The 20,031-nt window shown below is 37.3% G+C and overlaps 1 protein-coding gene across 1 annotated transcript in view; it reads left to right on the top strand.

Moving 5' to 3' along the window:
• The window catches only part of zc3h3 (zinc finger CCCH-type containing 3), a 76,978-nt gene extending 59,967 nt beyond the window's left edge, over window positions 1-17,011 (top strand). Inside the window, exons 9-12 of the mRNA XM_067373817.1 lie at window positions 1,483-1,614; window positions 9,238-9,401; window positions 9,692-9,861; window positions 16,498-17,011. Of these exons, the coding sequence (XP_067229918.1) occupies window positions 1,483-1,614; window positions 9,238-9,401; window positions 9,692-9,861; window positions 16,498-16,568 (537 nt within the window). The 3' untranslated portion in view covers window positions 16,569-17,011. The remainder of the gene's footprint in view (window positions 1-1,482; window positions 1,615-9,237; window positions 9,402-9,691; window positions 9,862-16,497) is intronic.
• Window positions 17,012-20,031: the final 3,020 nt, after the last annotated feature.

Raw genomic sequence — 20,031 nt, 5'->3', positions numbered from 1 at the left:
TGTGATTTGTGAGTGAATGTTGTTTCTTTTGAGTTCTTTTCAGTGAAAAAAAAAAAAAAAAAAAAAAGCTATGGTATAAACAATAAAGCCCTTCTAGTATAAAATGTAAGCAACACAGAAATAATACAATATTTAGAATGACTGCAGGAGTGGCAAATGAAGAGCGTATAAATGAGAGGAATAGCAGTGGCATTCCAGGTTTAGAAGGACGCTGTCTGAAACTTTCCCCACACTTCCTTCTCACAGTGAGACACCTGTTTCCCTTGTTTGTTTGACATAGAAAAAGCCTCCCCACTGAGAGCACTCACTTTCTGTAAAACACACATACTCTCTCTGTCTCTCTTTCTGCTCCACTCTCTCCCTCCCTCCCTCCCTCCCTCTCGTTATATTCTAACACTTGTTCAGACTTTTGCTTGTATTCTGTCCAATACCACCACAACAACCACCACCACCACCCCCCCACATACAAACACACCGAATCACTGCACCTGTGACAGTCGTCACCCTCTACCCCTCCAGTGCACCAAGAGACCAGCTGTCTGCTTGTCTTAAAGGAGCAAAACCACCTCATCGCAGCGCAGGCCCACCTGCTAGTCTCAACCCCATAAGCCCCCCTCTTTCTATTCCTCCACAGCCTTGCTTGGGGCTCAGTTTAACCCCGCATCCTGTGTCATCCATGTATATGCCATGAAGCATGGCTTGAGTTCACGCCTGCAATTGAAAATGATCCAGTTCCCCCTCCAAATAACTGAGAAATAAGACCCCCAACCCAACCCCCAAAACCCTTTCACCCCAGTTGTGGCTAGCATCCATTCCCCTCCCCTGCACATAAACACATCATGCAGGTGGTACGACGCCCCGCTTGGGTCAATATTTCTGTTGCAGTTAATTAAGCAGAAATGATATGACCCCCATGGAAATGAGATTCCACTTAAGAGGGCAGCGCACCCGTACCCCCCACCCCCCTCTCCGCTCACCGTGTGCACGAACCTCACATTCTATTTTAAACCCAGAGAGCACTCAGTCACTTTCAGATTATTCATACATGCAGATTATATTCACAAGGAGTCAGTACAAATCTGTGCTATTGACACATGCACATAATTACTGATTAGACAATGTGTGATAAATTCATGTTTTGACAGGGACTTCAATAGATACGTGATATAATACTGGTGCCATATTTGTGTAACTCACTTATGTTTCCCATCACTTACTCACTTTATAATCTACACACATCTGTTAGAATATGTATTTAAAGGCTAAACTGTATTGTTACTGCTCTTATCCTTTTTATAACTTCTTTGGTTTTTCCATCTAACCATATTCATTCACTCACACTAACTCTTTTGCTCAGTGCTGGAAGTTTCATTTTTGAGATTTTTTGAGGTTTTGACAAAGTTTGTTTTATTTTGTATCATAAGCATAGATCCCTGATATCATTTTCAAGCTCTAAATGATTGTTTGTTTCTGTCTTTGTAGATGCCTGTGTGCTCATACTTTCTGAAGGGGATCTGTAATAACAGTAGCTGTCCATACAGTCATGTCTATGTATCACGCAAAGCCGATGTGTGTAAAGACTTTGTCAGAGGCTACTGCCCACAGGGAGATAAGGTAAGACGGTTTCTATTAAGGTAGGATGATTTCTATTGCAAACACATGTTGGTTGGTTATTCAATTAGAGGGTGTTTGACTATTTGAAAACTTTAACCTTTTTTGTATATAACTTTTTTTTTTATTATTATTATTATTAATTTATTTGATTGATTGATTGATTGATTTTAAAAACTTGATCTCTGAAATATGTGAAGTAATAACAGCAATATTGGCTATTAAGATATTATTTACTAGATGAATGGGAAATTCTTTTAAAATATTTTACTTGAATATACCTTCCTTATTGTAACACTTTAATTTATAATTTATTATAGAGGGAAAGTTAAAAAGCTAAAAAAATAATTTAGCCTTTCAACTCTTACAATTAAAGGGTTAGTTGACCCAAAAATGAAAATTCTGTCATTTATTACTCACCCTCATGCCGTTCCACACCCGTAAGATCTTCGTTCGTCTTCGGAACACAAATTAAGATATTTTAGTTGAAATCCGATGGCTCCGTGATGCCTTCATAGGGAGCAATGACACTTCCTTTCTCAAGATCCATAAAGGTACTAAAAACATATTTAAATCAGTTCATGTGAGTACAGTGGTTCACTATTAATATTATAAAGCGACGAGAATATTTTTGGTGCGCCAAAAAAACAAAATAATGACTTATTTAGTGATGGCCGATTTCAAAACACTGCTTCAGGAAGATTCGGAGCACAAATGAATCAGAGTATCGAATCATGATTCAGATTGCGTGTCAAACTGCCAACGGCTGAAATCACGTGACTTTGCCGCTCCAAACAGCAGATTCGACACACTGATTCATCTGTGCTCCGATGCTTCATGAAGCATTGTTTTGAAATCGGCCATCACTAAATAAGTCGTTAATTTTTATTTATTTATTTATTTTTTTTGGCGCTCCAAAAATATTCTTGTCGCTTTATAATATTAATATTGAACCACTGTACTCACATGAACTGATTTAAATATGTTTTTAGTACCTTTATGGATCTTGAGAGAGGAAATGTCATTGCTCCCTATGGAGGCCTCACGGAGCCATCGGAATTGAAATAAAATATCTTAATTTGTGTTCCGAAGATTAACGAAGGTCTTACGGGTGTGGAACGGCATGAGGGTGAGTAATTAATGACAGAATTTTCATTTTTGGGTCAAACTAACCCTTTAAGTAAAAGTGCTTAAAAAGGTACTTTAAATCTTAAAACATTTAAATGCTATATAATATAAAATATATTGTTTCTCTTAAACATCCTTTAAAATACAATAAATGTCTATTTTTGTCTATGTTTTAAGCATGTTTTGTTTTTCTTAATAATCATCCTTATTCCCTTATTGAGGAATCACTCTTGTACACACTTGTATTCTACTTAAAGAATTCTGTGGTAAATGCTGTTGATATGGAGAGTGAACAAACTGGCCTTTGGCACGTAACATGGTTCAATGCTTCAGGTCATCACTGTCAACAAAATGTATCATCTCCCTTCTACTTGCATCCACATAGATGCAAAGTAGTTTCTGACATTCATATTATTTGTTGCATTAAAGTGCCTTGCAGTTGATGGCAGTTTTATAGGTCTTAATGAATGAATGCTATTTATTGGTTATTACATTTTGCAAGAGTTTTAAAATAGAGCTCTTAAAAGTTGTTTGTGTTCCGAATGTTAATCTAAACATCATCCGTGGACTTATGACATATGTATTTGGTTTCCTCCATGTTTGTGAATGAGTGACATATTGAGGGCAGTAACAAGAGAGCACAACATGACCCACATTTACAAAGTGTCCTCATATGCCCTTAATCCAGCAGGTTTTAACCCATCCATGACCTCTATCCTCACCCCAGCTCTCCCACACACACACACATGCTCCTGTTGTCCCCATCACACCTGTCCCTCAGTCTCATGGAGCCATACGTATGCTTGCATGAGACATATGTAGCCACTGTCATGTACTACTTATTACATTCTTCTTCTCATCCAAATTTAATTTGCATGACATCATATGACTTGTGTTAGTCATGTTTTTTTGTTATATTTTAGCAGTGTTAGCTTTTGGTGTACTTAGTAATGTTTCTTTAGTTGATAAAGTTGTTAACACTTTACATTTAAGGTTCAGTTAATTAACATTGGTTAATTAGACATCATGAACTAACTATAAACAATACTTTCCAGCATGTATTAACTTTGGTTAATGTTAATTTATAGATATACTAAAACATTTTTTTTTTACAATTTAGGTTACATAAACATTATTTAATTTATTATGAATGAACATGAATTAATGAAGAAAAAAATATCAAAATTAAAAATGCTGTATAAAAAGTTCATTGTTAGTTCATGATGCTTAATTAATCCTTTAAAGAACTTTACGTGTTAAGTGTTACCGAAAGTTTTTAACCCCCCTCCAAACCCAAAAATTATTTTTTTTTTTTTCAACAGAAAAAAATACACTGGCATGAGAAATCTACGTCATATCATTGATTTCCAATGAAGTAGAAAAAATCAGTAATCAGTAATTTCCAGTGAAGTAGGTTGCCCTGTGGAGATCACATAACCAACCGATATTGAGATCACATGACCAACCGAATAATTATCTCTTTAACCGCTTTATTGTCAAACATTTTCCAAGAAGAGTCCAAAACAACTGTTATTTTGGCCAAATAAAAAATGACTGAGTGCCTCCTTTTCTTTTCTTTTCTTTTCTTTTCTTTTCTTTTCTTTTCTTTTCTTTTCTTTTCTTTTCTTTTCTTTTCTTTTCTTTTTCTTTTCTTTTCTTTTCTTTTCTTTTTTTTACTATAGTGTCATTTTGCTACAGATTTAAAGCGGGAAGCTTTTGAGATAATAACATAATTCATATATGCCAGAACAAAAGTGATTTGTTTTTTTTAAACTGACAGTATTCCTGACTTTATTGTTCTTCTGCAGAAACTTTCATCACCGCCCCTATCAGTTTCTTCCTCTTTGGATTTGTCTCATTCTAATGAATTGTTTCTCCGCAGTGTTTTCTGCTTCTCCCGTCTTCTCTCTTTGTCTCTGTCTGTCTCTCGCTCTGTTTTTTTCCCTCCATTTGTTCTTCTTTGCTTTCCCTTCATCGTAACAAATGCATTCTCTTGCTGTCAGGGCTCATTTAAATATTTGGGGTGAGAATGAGAATATATAAGAAGAGAGATATTAATATTTATTCTATTAGCTGAAGTGCTTAGGTCTGTAATTTTGCGCCGTCCCAAAAGCACTGTCTTAGATATGATGGATAGCACACCATAATTATGGACGTGAAAAAGTGCTGATGACAGCAGTACAGGCGAGAGGCCAGCAAGGATACGCCAGCGGAGCAAGGGTTAAAGCACACTCTCATCCTCTTCATTTCTCCCTCCCTCTGTTCTTTTTCCCCTTCTCCAGCTTAGTATTTCTGTCTGCCATTTCCCATGTTTTTCTGTCCTGTTTCTTCTTTTGTTTGCTGGCCACATCCATTCACACACCTCACCCTGATCACTCTTCTTTTGATTCTCCTACCTTTCCTATCATCTCTCTATCACTCTGTCACTATTCTCATTTCCCTGCTCTTTATCATAGCTCACACCACCATTCTATCTTTCTGTCTCTCTCTCGCTCTTTCTTGCTCACTGTCTCAGTAATGTAAAATGTGCTGACTCTTTCTGCTTTGTGGCCAGTAGAAAGCTCTTCTAATAGGCCCCAGAGACTTCCCAGCCTTTCTTAAATCAAGTGGAAAATTGTTAACTTGCACTGATATAAAGATGTTCCATCCACTTCTCTTTTTTTTCTCTCACACACTTCACTTTTCCCTCTATTTTGCTGCTTTTATGTAAATTAAAATGTATGAGAGAGCGTGGTTGGGGAGGACTTGGGCTTTTGTGTTTTCTTTGCCCAGATCACAGCCGTGAACATCAAAGTTAATGAGCCTTCTCAGTACTGCGTCCACTTCCCATCAGTGGGATTTTCATCTAATTAGATATGATTCCAAATAGCCAATCAACTTATAAGTTAGGTAAGATTTATATCACCCATACTTATCATATTTTAGCTTTCACTAATTTGTATAAATTAAATATTGGTGGAGATGAAAGGAATATGATGTAGTTCTGTTGTGTTGCTCATCAAACACATTAAATGTTGGAAGAAGAGTGTATACCTTAGTCATTATTTTCAGTAATGAAAAGAATCTTGAAAAACTAGTAATGAAAATAATTAAACAATAATGTGTTTGCAAAAAAAAAAAAAAAAAAGATTCATACGGCAGTCTGCCAGAAGCTAGTTATTATAGTTTATAAAGTTATAAATATGGATATTTTTCTTACAAAAACCCATCGCTTCACTTCAGAAGTCCTTAATTAACCCTGTAGCCATATGGATTACTTTTATGATGGATGGATGCACTTTTTTGGGCTTCAGAATCTCACGCCCCCTTCACTACCATTATAAAGTTTGGAAGAGATATATTTTAATATAACCCTGATTGTGTTCATCTGAAAAAAAGATAGTCATATACACCTTCAATCATGGTATAATTTTCAATTTGGGGTGAATTATCCCTTTAAGATGCGTTTCCGTCAATCCAATCACAAGTGGACGATGCTAAATACAGGTGTAAAACATTTTGAGCTTGTTTACTTTGACCACTTCCAGAGGTAGTCGAAAACACATTCGACCGGATAGATTTTGTAGTGTAAACACTCATGTGGGCATTTTAGGGCATTATAAACATTATAGGAAGTGCACTGCACTAGCCAGAAGGGATTTAAACCTTGTCGGCTGAAGACCTAAGTTTGGGTTTAAGACGAAAAATGTACCAAGCACAAAGTTCTCTCACCATTCCTCATTTCTAACACACACACACTCATAGTGGTCGGCATGGTCTTACTGTTTTCAGAGCAGAAACAAAAGCTGATGCTCTCCATATGTTTTTCCGTTGTCTCCTTTCGTGTTCATATGTAAATTGTGTGAGCTTAATTTAATCCATTAGATGGAAAGATCTGAAAAAGCCTGTACATTTACCCACTTATAGAGAACTCAGGACAGAAGTGGTCAAAAGTCGTGTAAACACTAGGTGTAAACAGGAATGTGTCTCCCTCGTCTACGTATAATATGATCGACCAAAACTCCTCTTAATACAAGGTGTAAACAGGGCCTTTGTGTTCAGTAAAAAAAAAGTAAGTCAGAATGAGAGTGAGTAAATGATGACAGAATTTTCATTTTTGGGTGAACAAACAATGCTGGTCTCAAGTTAAGTTGTATTCTTTTGGCCAGGAACTCCTCCCACTTAGGAAGGGGATGTGGTTTGTGGTTTTTGTGATGAAAGAAGTATAGACAATCTGTCAATGCTTCCATGATACTTCCATGCAACAAAGTGTTGTTAGCTCTTGCAAACAATAGAGACAAGACAAATCTCCTGAAAATGATCTGATGTTATGAACTTTACAAATTTGGGGAAATAGTTACTGTAAGAAACCACTGTGGCAGCTTGGTAAATAATTAACAAACCTTTTGTTCCTCCCGAAAGACTGATTAAAAACATGTGCACTCCTAAGGATGTAGCATATCAGCCAACCAACAGGTCTGAAATTGGTGGGTTCAACCAGCTCTGGCTATCTTAGTGGTCATTATGCATCAAATGGTCTGTTGACACCTGAGAGTAGACTCTGTGGATGCAGTCAATGTTGCTGAATTATAAATGCCCTGGAGATGCCAGTGTGATAGTAGGTACATTTCATTGCAAAACGGTGTGGGCCCATCCTGTACGCCATATTGGTGTTGACATATGGAGCCTAACAAAGCAGAGGCCATTTTATTTAAATGTTTTATTTATTAATTTTAATTATTTTATTATTATTTTAATTTCAGCTTACTGAATACTTTATGAGATAGTGAACAGTGAAATTTCGGTTCTATTTAAAAAAAAAAACAACTTTTTTTCCCGCACATCAAGATGACTTTGTCAGTTGTCTGGTGATTGGGATTACCCAATATTCATATTTTGCTGTGATTGTAAGAGATTACTGGTAACTAATATCATGAACAAAGAAAAAACTTTCCATTAAATGTAGACTTTTTAGGGGGGAAAAAATAGTGTAACTTGACATTTTCCCCATAAACATATTTCAAAGATCAGGACACAGACGTAGTAATTGTTGTGAATATGAAATCAGAATAGTTAGAATTACATATGCAGTACTCTTATGATCAGATTATCCCACCTTAGAGTGTTTGTAATTTCTCACAATTTACACATTTGTTCTATCTGCCTTCGCCGGACCTTTGAATGATTAAAGCTCGACATGGATGTTATCAGTCAAACAAGAAACAAATGGGTGTTTAAAAAAAGAAAGGTCCCAAATGCTCTTCTGAAATGGGGTGGAATTGGAATCGACTGAATTCAAGTGGCAAGGGATTTAGCAAATTGAGCCAATTAGCCATGAGTGTGGTGAGTGATGATGTTGTCTATAGGATGATTTAGGAGGCATTAGAGACCCGGATTCATTGGGTACGATAATCCAGTTACACTAGACTGTGTGTGTGTATATATAAAATATACTTAAAGTGTTTCCTGTATAACAGAAAATATAACAAAAGCTGTCCTCTTGGACTTAAAAATTCCATAGCCAAACTGTACATGTCTGCAATTAGTGATAGTCTATGTTCCTATGTTCTCATAATCTAGACATGGACTTGAATGTCAACCTATATTCAACCAATTTTTTTTTTTATTTTTTTTTTTATATAGATTCATTTTAGTGAACTACTTTTCACACAGCGTCTTTAAAATGTGCTGCCTGTGGTGCTATACACTGAAAAAAAGCAGATGTGTATGTGCAACAATTGAAAAAGTATCACAGCTGGATTACAAGAACATGTTTCCTGTGTGAACTGTCCCTGAGGGATTAATTTAACAAAATCTGTCTGATTTCTGAGTGTATCACATTTCTAAGCACCAAAAGATGAGAGCCTCTTGTGTCTCACTGTTATAACTGTAGTTTTGGTAATTATAGGCTGCCTCTGGCTCTGAATGGATCCCTGTTGAGGGGAGAGTGTCTCTGGGCGGTCTGCCGCAAGGGGTTACAGGGAGACCACACTGTTCCCGGACACACGATCCTTCTGCTACCCTTCCCTCCAACACACACATACAGACACTCTCTCTCTCTTTTTCTCTATTTCTGGAGCAACTTGCCCCACACTCGCCCAGTCCCCCTCTCTCTCACATATACACGCGTCTCGCGCTCCTCACCCCATAGTGGGGTATAATTAGCTCCTCTGACAGGTGGGAGGGATCGGGTCTCCCGAAGAATGAAGCTACCAATTTACGCCCAAATTACACAGGCACACAGACACTCTCACCTACTCTCACTTACACACACAAACACATGCTCACCTTCTCTCACTTATCAGATACATGCACCTACTGATGTGTGATCACACACAAACACTTAGTTTTGCTAACTTCAGTGCACTCCTACAGAGTGTGGCACACATGAAATCTGTGCTTTCTTTTAACTCAACAGTGTCCCACATGTTCATAACCAACCAACAAAACATCCATTGTGAATCTGGATATAAAGAAATAAAGCATTAAAGCATTAAGAATGTACTGCTCTCTCCACAGTGTAAGAAGAAACACACGCTGGTGTGTCCAGACTTCTCCAGTACCGGCGTTTGTCCACGTGGATCCAAATGCAAGCTGCACCACAGAGAGAGTGTGAAGCGCACTGGCTCTAACGCAAGCTTTGGACCGGCCAAGAAAGCCCGCACCAGAGACATTATAAAGAGGTCAGGAAGAGGAACTAATCCCACATTGGCCTTTACAATTCTTAATTGCCATCTATATATGATAAGTGTTCTCTTTCCCCTTTCTGCACTGTAGTTATAGATAAGTTATTGTCATCATTATTATTATATTATTTGCATAGTTGTATATCTATTATTTATAGGGAAGTGGCCTGAATATGTAAATCTCCCATAAGGATGCTGATTATTTATAAATTACTTTGAAAATAAAAAAAAATGAATCAAATTAAATCTGTTTCTTCAGTATAATAATTTTTGTTTTGTCTTTTCAGTTCGGAGGAAGTTCATACTCAGTCCACAGAGTCCATACAGGCAGATGAGGGCTCATCCTCCTCGGGTCCTGAGAAGCTGCCCTCATTCATCTCTTTGTCCAGCTCTCCTGACATGTCAGAGAACCCTGATTCCCCAAAGATACCTCCTGTGGCAGGCCTACAGGCCAAAGGTGTGTACTGCACAGTACTGTATGTGAACAGGAGGTTAGATTTAAATAATAATAATAATTAAAGCTGCAAGCAGCATGTATCGGGGTTCAAGCATTTAAGGCCTTTAAGCACATAAAAAGGTATTATTTTTATTTAGCAAGCATGTAAACACTTAGATCATCAACATTTACAGCCAATACAGGCTTAAAGGTTTTTTGACAGTTATAGCGCCACCTGTTGCCCGATCTCCACCATTTTTTTTTTTTGGGTGTCCTCAGAGTGTGCCCATACATATATGCATGTTAATTATGGTGAAAATATCTTTTTTTTTTTTTTTTTTTTTTTTTACATTTGGGCTGTGACAAACTTAGGTTCCGTATGTCCTACGCTGTTTTTGTGTCGATCGGATTAACGGTTTCAAAGATATTCGCAAAAGTTTTTAAGCGCTAAATCACAACGCTGCACAAACCATAAGCCGAAACCTGGCATGTGTGGTATCATTGGACTCGGCAAGGTTTCAGGAATGACGTGACTCCCGTGGAAATAAGTCCACCACACCCAAAGTTGTATTCATTTTCATCTAAAACCATTAAAAATATATATATTTTTTTTAAAAACATTTTTTTTTAACCGTTATAGCGCCACCTATGATCCGATCTCCATAAAAGTTGGCATGCTTCTTAAGAGTCATATACTGCATGTGTTCACTTAATTTCGTGAAGTTCAAAATTCTTTACAGACCTCTAGGACCATAAGTCAAACATGCACACTAAGTTTCATTCCGATCGGCCTCCATTAACCTTCTCTAATAGGTGCTCAAAATTCATTGGCCGATGGCGACCATGTTTTTTGAGATACCCCAATGACCTCATAGACTGTCATGCCCCCTTGGAACAAGAGACTGCATGCCAAATCTCAAGTCGATCAGACTAACAGTTGCATAGTTACAGCTGTTTTCAAGTTTTTTTTCAAGTTATAGCACCACCTAGAGTCCAATCGACCAGATTTTTTTTTATCGTGACCAAAGATTGTGCCCATACATATGTGCACCGAGTTTGGTGCAAGTATCTAATTTCGTTCTCAAGTTATAGCCATTTTAGAAAAAGTGGCTCTGCCCATATCGTAAGTTTTGGCACCCCTTAGCGACTGTGAAGCAAAATTTCAACTTTTTGGGGGGATAATTATTAATATTCAGACTCCAGAGAACATTTCTGTACTGGTTTGGTTCCGATCGGGCGAAAAACCTAGGACTAGTTTGCAAAAGTAGATTTTGGACAAAATTCAAAATGGCGGAAACAAATTGATTCTAGGACAAATGGTCTAGGAGTTATGAACGATTTTACATTTTTATCGCTGTAGCACCACATGTTGGCCGATATGGACGAGTCTGGGTATCTGAGTAACGAGCAAGACTACTACCTGACAAAGTTTCAAGTCTCTTGGCCTTACGGTTTGGGCTGCCTGATCAGTTTAAGGAAGAAGAAAAATAATATAAATCCTTAGTAAGCACTACGTGCTTGAACCCCTAATAATAATAATAACATACAGTAGATGAAATGCATACATTGGCCCTACAAAGTATTTGGATACTTAAACTACACTTAATGTATAAATGTTATTGCATTAGTTAAAGGGTACATAACACACCCAGATTCTGCCAATCTCATGTTAATCTTGAGAACCTAGAACCTATAGAGTAGTACTGCATCCTTCATATCTCAAAAGAGTCTTTAGTTTTATCAGATTTATAAAAGACCGATACAGCTGTTACCCCTTCTTTACGAAAACAGTCGAGCTCCTGGAGGTGTGCTGTGGGCGGAGTTAAAGAGTCACGACACACACAATACATCATTGCATTATCCCTGGATAACTTGATATTCACTATACGTTCACTATGCACTTACACACTGATTGCCAACAAAACACAGACATTTGATTCAGTTTTAATTACCACCTGCGGTTCCGACTCATGACCGGGATGTTTTGTCATTGGGACCACTCCATCTTCCAGTTTCAAACGATCTGGAAATCCAGTGTCGAACTGGGCCTTGTTTATAAAACATTCTTTACTGAAATGCCAGGAACAAACAAACACAATTTCACAACACTGTTACTGCCCCAGGAAGACAAACTACATTCACTGTTCTCTTAACGCTGGGTTCTTTGGGAACCTGAACAAGTTTATCTTTTCCTCACAACCAAAACGTCCAACTCGTTTTTTGAATCTTTGGAATTTGGAATAAGAATCCAACTCTTTAACAGTGTAAATATGTCAGAATGCATAAAATAACATTAGACATCCCCTTTAAGTGTAATCAAGTGGCATAAAGTTAATTTAAGGCATAAATAAAGTTCGCTTTAGGAAAAGGCTTTGCATGATTTGTTTATAGATGCCACTTGGATTGATGTTTTGTATCTAATGCATTGCATGAAACATTTTAAGTGCGTGCATGTGTGTGCCTATTTTTTAATAGCCTTTTTTAAGTGTGGCTTAAGAGTTCAAATACCTTTTGGGGTCACTGTATATATAAAGAGTATAAGGGGGTAATAAATATTTATGGAGTAAATAGTTGTTATTTAATGCGCAGTGATGGGGTTAATAATATCGAGGGGGTGATATTATTTAAGAGCGGAGTACATGAGGTATATAATACTTACTGAGGGGTTACTAATATTTAGTTTTGTTGTTAAGGACAGGCACAGCTGAAGCTGGTATGTCAGTCTGACTGATAGAGGATTAGGAGGAGAGGGGCCCCTATATCCTCACTTGTACACACACACACACACATCAGCCGCACCCTATGGAACAGTGTTTTTCTCTCTCCACACTCAATAAGACAAACCTGATATACTGCCCTTACACAAACTCACACACATTCTTCCTGCAAGAACTGAACTGGTTCTAACTTTTAAGAATCCATTTGAACTCTTTTAATTTCATCTTCTCTTTTCTCATGCTTTCACACTTCCTTTCTTAAATTAGTTACTGCAGAACAGAAACTGCTGTGATTAACCTCTGACCTTACACCCTAACAGTGTCTTTTTAGTCACATGGACATACTGAAGCATGACATTCTTTTCTCTACATGTAAACATTTAAACATGTATAACTCTGTCTTTAAATTGTTTTTTTTTTTTTTTTCGCTCTGTTTTAGCTCATGTTCATACATGTTTGCTTTCTGTTTCCAAAGCTTTCATGAGTGAAAGCAAGTTTGTTTCTGTCTCACGTCTGCATATATATACAAATTTGTGCTTGTTGTGCATACACATACACTTCCTATTTCTGCCAACTTCCTATTTCTCTGATGCCAAGTTCCAGATAAGTTCCCCTTTGGGATCATTGATGGCAGCCCTGTGTCTCAGAATAGCACAGGTGCCCACCAGACCACCATGGCTTTTCACATGTCACTCTCTCATCCTGTTGCCTGAAATCATCTGCTACATACAGACTGAACAATTGCTGCTTTCAAAGCGAATTTGACTTTTCTGATTCAGTTCAACAATCTGGATTCCTTAATGGTTCTGTTAATAATTATCCTAGTTATTTTGAAGACGAAACAATGGATAATGTCGGGAAAACAATACTTACTGCGTTCATTATCCTCAGAAGTATGTCAATTTATGAGATCCATTTTAGATTTCAACAAAACAGTAATAAAAAATCTGATTTGTCCTTCAACCCTTCAATTTTTATTTAAAAAAAAAATTGTTTTGACCAACTTTACTTTTCTAGTTAAATAAGTTATGAATTTGAATTTTACATATGAATTTCTTTAAATACCAGTTGATTTGTGTTCTTGTGTTTAAATGCTAATTGGAATTTATACCTCCTGTTTGTGATCTCAATTCAAATACAGGAATTTAATTGGAATTTAAAACATATTCTAATCTGATTGGCAAACATCCAGGGTGCTGATCATTATGACAGCAGCTTTGAAATGCCAATTAAATCTATCTTAAATATCACATTACATTTTATTACATTTTATTACATATTTCTATCCTCATCAGATGTAAACAGATGTTCCAGAACCAGTACTTAAACTGAAAGTCATTAAAATCATTCTTGTGTGGTGTGTGTGTTGTGTGTGTGTGTGTGTGGTCCTGGTAAACCCTATATGGCAATATCCGAAATCTTTATCCTTTTGGGGACATGTTTTGATCCCCAGAGGAAAATCATACTAAAGGCCCCAATATACTAATGGCAAAGTTGTTTTTCGTTCTTCGTTTAGGGGTAAAATGAAGTTCGAAATACGTGAAATACATCTGACTCTGCCCCCACTGCTGAGAGCGATCTTTAGATAAATATGTAAAAATGTGCTGCTCACTTTTCTCTCAATAACAAAATAAACACACAACAAAATTGAGAAAACGGCAAATATTTTAATAAAGCGAAAAGCATCTTATCATAGCAACATGGATATGTTTGTTTGCACAAGCTCTGCAATTCGGCACTCTAGTAAAGTCACGTCACGTTTATTTATATAGCACTTCATACAATAGATATCAATAAAATCAAGCAGCTTTACCGTATTAAACATGAAAAACAATATTAGTGTCTTTTTTCATCACAAGTACAATTTCATTTTCTACTACAGCTCTCCAATGTGTTCATGTTTTCACTTGCGGACGTCTGACCTCCACTGATCAAACAGGAGAAATGAAGGGGAAAAGAATGCCATGTAAAAGAAGGTGGAGCCTTCACGCACACCAACCTATTACGTTATCGCCGCGGACCAATGGTTGTACAAAGTTGTTTACCAGCTATGAGCTTTGGGAGTTCAAAACAGCTTGCCAAAGCAAACTTTTTGGAAAAGTTTGCTTTGGCAAGCTGTTTTGAACTCCCAAAGTGGGGAAAAAGCATTAGTCCTACAATAAATCGCACTGCCAATGGTGATTTAAATCTCACGATCGCTTAGCTCATATCGCATCAAACCATGCAAATTATTATTGTTGTTATACTTTGTTCTCAAATTGTTAATGTTAACAACATCAGCATTGCGTGACTGTGTATTTAGTGTGTATTAGCGTTACCTGTAGATTTCAATTTCTATAGCCACTCCGCAGTCCGAAGTCTTTTGCTTGTGACTACGGGTGAATCTCCAGTTGTCACTGATGATTGTCATTTGGACCTTTCTGGATTACAATCTGCCATCAAAATGATAAGTTTAATTATTGCAGCTGCTGTGAGAAAAGGCTATAAATGATCCGCTACCAGCAGCATCATATATGCATAGTCTAGCTTGGACTCCTTCCTTTCTGTTTACAGATGTGACGTAATGACGCAAAGACGAACGGCTGCATTCTCGAATTTCCTGCAGAAATCCACCAGTATCGATTTATTATAAAAGATTATTACAAGCTTACTTTTGTGAATCAGGCTAAGGTAAGGAGATAGTTTTGAACACTGACTGGTTATGTACTTGCTCAAAAATTTATTTTGGATCATTTTTAACCAAAAATGTTTCAGACTGCAGCTTTAAGTAGAAACTCAAATGAAGATCGCTTAACTCCAGCTTACTTGTCGGTGTTTTCAGATCATCCACGCTTCTTCCTCAGTGTAGAGAGAGCACGTGTGCATGGTTGCCAGATTGCAGAGATTAGGTAAAACGTGTTCTTTTAACAGAAAAGCTCTGATTGGGGGATTACATTTTGGAAATCTAGCAACCATAAGCATGAACACTCGTAAAAACACTCTGTAATGTTTTGTTTTGTTTATGTTGTGTGATTTTGGTCAAGTTTTTAGTCTTTTAGCCACAAGTCTTGTCTTTTTTCGTCAACGACATTGTATGTGTTAATAATCAGTTATCGTTTAATGACATTGGTGTTGTCTCTCATCGTCTAGTCTTAGTCATGGAAAAAAAGGTTGTCAACAAACATTTTTCGTCATAGTTTTCTTTAACGAAATGAACACTGCCAGCCAGCAATCTCCACAAGGGAAATGGATTTATACACATACTAAATAGTTTTTTTTTTTTTTGAAACGTAAAAATGCAGAACGTTTTCTGTGATGGGTAGGTGTAGGGGTAGGTTTGGGAGATAGAATATACAGTTTGTACAGTATAAAAAACCATTACGCCTATGGAGAGTGGAGAGTCCCCACAAAGAAAGCGAAACTAAGTGTGGAGCTGGTTCTGTATATGAACTAACTCTCGATTTCTAACCCTAGCGAGGTTACCAACCACGCAGACTCACACTAAGAGCAGTTAATTGTTACTAATGACAGTTTAGCTCTCACTCTAAAGATTGTGGCCATCCAGACAAACTTCTCTCTGCTTTGCATAAATTAGCCCAGACTCTATGCATCACTGCCTGTATCTTCTCTTTCCCTTTCGGTCTCTGTGCAATCACTCACCCTGAGACAATCACACACTCATGTGTCACTCCTCTATCAGTAAAAACAGAGTAATAGCTCCTCCTGTCATTACATAGCAGGTGCTATTTATTTCTTGTCTGTCTGTCTTGTTTTTCCAAATCAAAGTTTCATCTACTTCACTTTTAGCATCAGGTACTGCTGTGTAACCAACAAACAATCACAATTCACTTCCTCAAGTACATGAAGGAACCTTTAGTGGATGGCATGTTGTTCTTTTCCTTTTGCACTGCATAGTGTTTCTTTGTGGAATTTTTCCTCTCCTTTCCTCTCTCTGTTACAGGAAAGACCCTACACATCAAGCCACGGTTCTTATCTTCAACACAAACCGAACCCTTGCCAAAGGAGGGCTGATGGTGGGTGTTTTGAAATTTTTTTAACTTAACTTTTATTTTCGAAATAAGAAATTGACTCTGCCTCTGCTGAACTGATAAAAAAAACAGTTTACAAATACATCTGTACATTAGGCGTTCACAGCTAGTCACGTTTAGTTTCAAGAACTCCAAAATGCAAATTCTAAGAATTGATTATACAGATTTCTCAGAATATATTCATAAGTATTCACAATTACAGAACTGAATTTATGCATTATAATCAAATTCTGTTCTGCAAAAAAAAAAAAAAAAAAAATGCATACATTTACATTCTGAGTGAATGCAGTTAGTTTCAAAGTGTAAAGTTATTCTCAGGGGTTTTTAAAACTGTGGTTTGTTGTGCAAAGAATTTATTTTATCATTTAGAATGTAAGCTTGTGAAAATGTATTTTCAAAGAATGGAAAACTACTTAATAAAATTGCTTTGTGATTTGTGCGACTGCGTCTCTTTATTTGTGAGCATGTGTGCCTACATGTGTGGGAACTCCAATGCAGGATTGACTAAAATTCATGACTAAAGAAGAAACAGTTGAGTTTAAAGTATTAAACCAAGTATCATCAGAAACCACTTCACTTCCCTGTTGTTTTCTGAAGAACATCGTTTAGCGTGAAAAGTATCAGCATTCCTCTACATGCGTTGTGAAGCAGGTGGATGTAAAGAACATCGCTCATGTGTGTGTCTGTCACTGTAATTGAGTCTTAAGGAATCTATAGGAAAAGGAAAAAAAAAAAAACGTAACGCCTCCCTTACACTCTTCAAAACTCATTTTTCTTCTCCTCTCACTTTTTCCTCTCTAACTGCTGTCTGACCAAATCCATCACAACTAATTTCTGACAATGTCATTTTCCTTTTCTTCTCCCTGTCTTTTCCTAAAATGCGCATTTGATTGAGGATCCATTCGTAGATGAGCTTGCCTCTTGCAGTCCTCCTCCTCTCCCTCTTCTCCATCAGGTAATGTAATTAGGATGTTGGGTGTTAAACAGTGGTACAGAGAGGATGATGGGAGCTGTAATCCCTTGAACGCCCCTCACTGTGCAGAGACTGCTGATATTCAGACTATTAATGCTCCGTTGAACCAAGGCCTCATGCTCCGTGCTCTGTGACAAACGACTGCTGGTCGCAACGGGAAACCTGGTTAACAGTCGCCGGCAGCAACGACAGGGGGCATTAATACACCGTGGCGAGGGTCTCGCTGCGGAACACGACACACTCGCTGGCACTGACAAGCCTGCCGCCGTGTTAACGAGATAAAGGCCGTGCCCATGATGCGAGCCACGTTTACGATGACATAGAGGGATGGTGGGAAGGAAAACACTCCTTCATTTGACTTCTCTGTCTATCTTTCTCCCCTATTTAATCGTTCATGCAGGGAGGAATACTTCACAAGAATGCATGTTGATATGGGTGTTTTAAAATCAACTAAAGTTGTCATACATCACCTAACCCCTCTTAGCTTATTTGTTTTTTTGTTGGTTTTTTTGCATTGCAGCTCTTGCTTTCAGATTTTCTTTTTATTTGAAAAGAAAGTCCTGTGTCCAACACAAGTTAGCCTTAATCGACTTGACAAAGTTGATTACCATAAAACAATTGATTTGTCCCTCGTTTTCTTGAAAAAAAAAAAAAAGGCATTTATAATGGATGTGGGGCCCATTTGTAAACTTACTCACTGTTTCAAAAATATAGCCACAAGATGCATGTTAAAGGCACACTATTGTAAGTTTTCGCCACTAGAGGTCTCTTGTTCAAAACATGACGCCTTGATTTTACCGAATCATGGGAGGTGTTGTCTTCACGTCTACAGCCGGTGGAAAAGAATCAGGACAAGGCTTGAGCAGAAATCATGTTCATGGACGACATTATTAATGTTACTGTAGTATGAAGCAGAGCAGGGCCAAGTGTGCAGACAGGAGGCCGCTGATTGCTAATGAGAAACGAGCGCGACATAAGTATAAAATGGCTATATCATTGTTTGACATTACAGTGGGTGTTTACTGTTTACAGAGAAAATACTTCAACTAGTTAGTGCAGACTAGCATCTTAACATCCTATTACAATACAGATAGAGCTCCACTGTACTGTAATAATAAAAACGCAGAGGAAAAAAACTTTTTTTTTATAGTTTTTATAGTTATGTATGGAACTGAGCTATGTTGTAAATTCCAACGTTAGCTGAGCACAAACGTGAATTGCTGATAATGCATTACACTTTGTAAACAAAAATTGTGCTCCATCCTTGATCATTACTCCAAGTAATAAGACAGACAGGCTGCATTAATCGACACACTTTTAGACAATATTGGACCCACATCTGAATAGCAGAACTACAGAAACGTGAGTTAGCTTGTTAGCAGGAGACAGACAAGGGTGTATGTTACACAGTATAACATACAAAACTACGAATTTTGAACGATCGCTACTTACAGGTTGAGATTCAGAGGAGTAAGCTGTTCCAAATAAACTGGGCATTGATCCATATTTTAAGACCAAGCATTTTGTGAATCCTGCGTTAAACTCCCCAGCAGTTGTCAGTAAAATGATGGGAATACAACAAAAGATTGTACTGCTGTGGTATTGCGTGCGCAATAAGTGGGCCGACAATGTGCTAATGTTTCGTTGCGACATCACAACGAAACGGCTTGGGATTTGTTTTACAAACGACTCGTTTAATTGACTCAGTTGACTCTTTTTTTTTTTTTTTTTTTTTTTTATATACAGTGCACTTTCAGATTTAAAATTTTGCAGGATGTTTTCATTCACTTAGAGCTATGTTACACAATACATAAAAGGTCATTTTCAAAAAGCCGTAATTGGGGCAACTTTAAACATTAAGAATTACTGTGTTGAGCTATATAACATGATTAGTTTTCTGTCAATGAATGTATCAATCCAAACAGTTGGTCACCTGTCTAATAAAACATGTAATATATTAAAGCATCTTTGGTGTTTCTGTGGTTTCTACAAAATAAAACTGAGGGTAACGCGGGTATGATGTTATTGATAGGTGATGCACCTGATTGCAAATTGCTTTTTTCTCTAGATTTAAACATTCTTGGAAACATTTGGGATAATTTAAGTGCACAAGTCAACAAAATATATAATGCTGTTCTAGTGTTTTTTGGGGTTTTTTTATATTTTAACATGGTTTTAGTTTGACCAAATCATTTACTAACCATAGCTGTGTAAAGTTAAGTTCAGTTTTCACTTTGTTGCCTAAATGTAATGCCTGAAGCGACACAACAAGACGTGAAGACCAAGTATGGTAACCCATTCTTGGAATTTGTCCTCTGCATTTAACCCATCCAGTTAGTGAACACACACCCGGAGCAGTGGGCAGCCATTTATGTTGTGGCACCTGGGGAGTGATTGGGGTTTTGGTGCCTTGCTCAAGGTATTGAGAATCAAACCCGCAACCTTCGGGTTACCAGTCTGACTCTTTAACCAT

This window comes from Chanodichthys erythropterus, chromosome 21 (assembly GCF_024489055.1).
Source record: "Chanodichthys erythropterus isolate Z2021 chromosome 21, ASM2448905v1, whole genome shotgun sequence".
Classification (NCBI taxonomy): domain Eukaryota; kingdom Metazoa; phylum Chordata; class Actinopteri; order Cypriniformes; family Xenocyprididae; genus Chanodichthys; species Chanodichthys erythropterus.
Note: the sequence above shows the minus strand (reverse complement) of the source record. Positions and strands in the feature narration are given on the sequence as shown.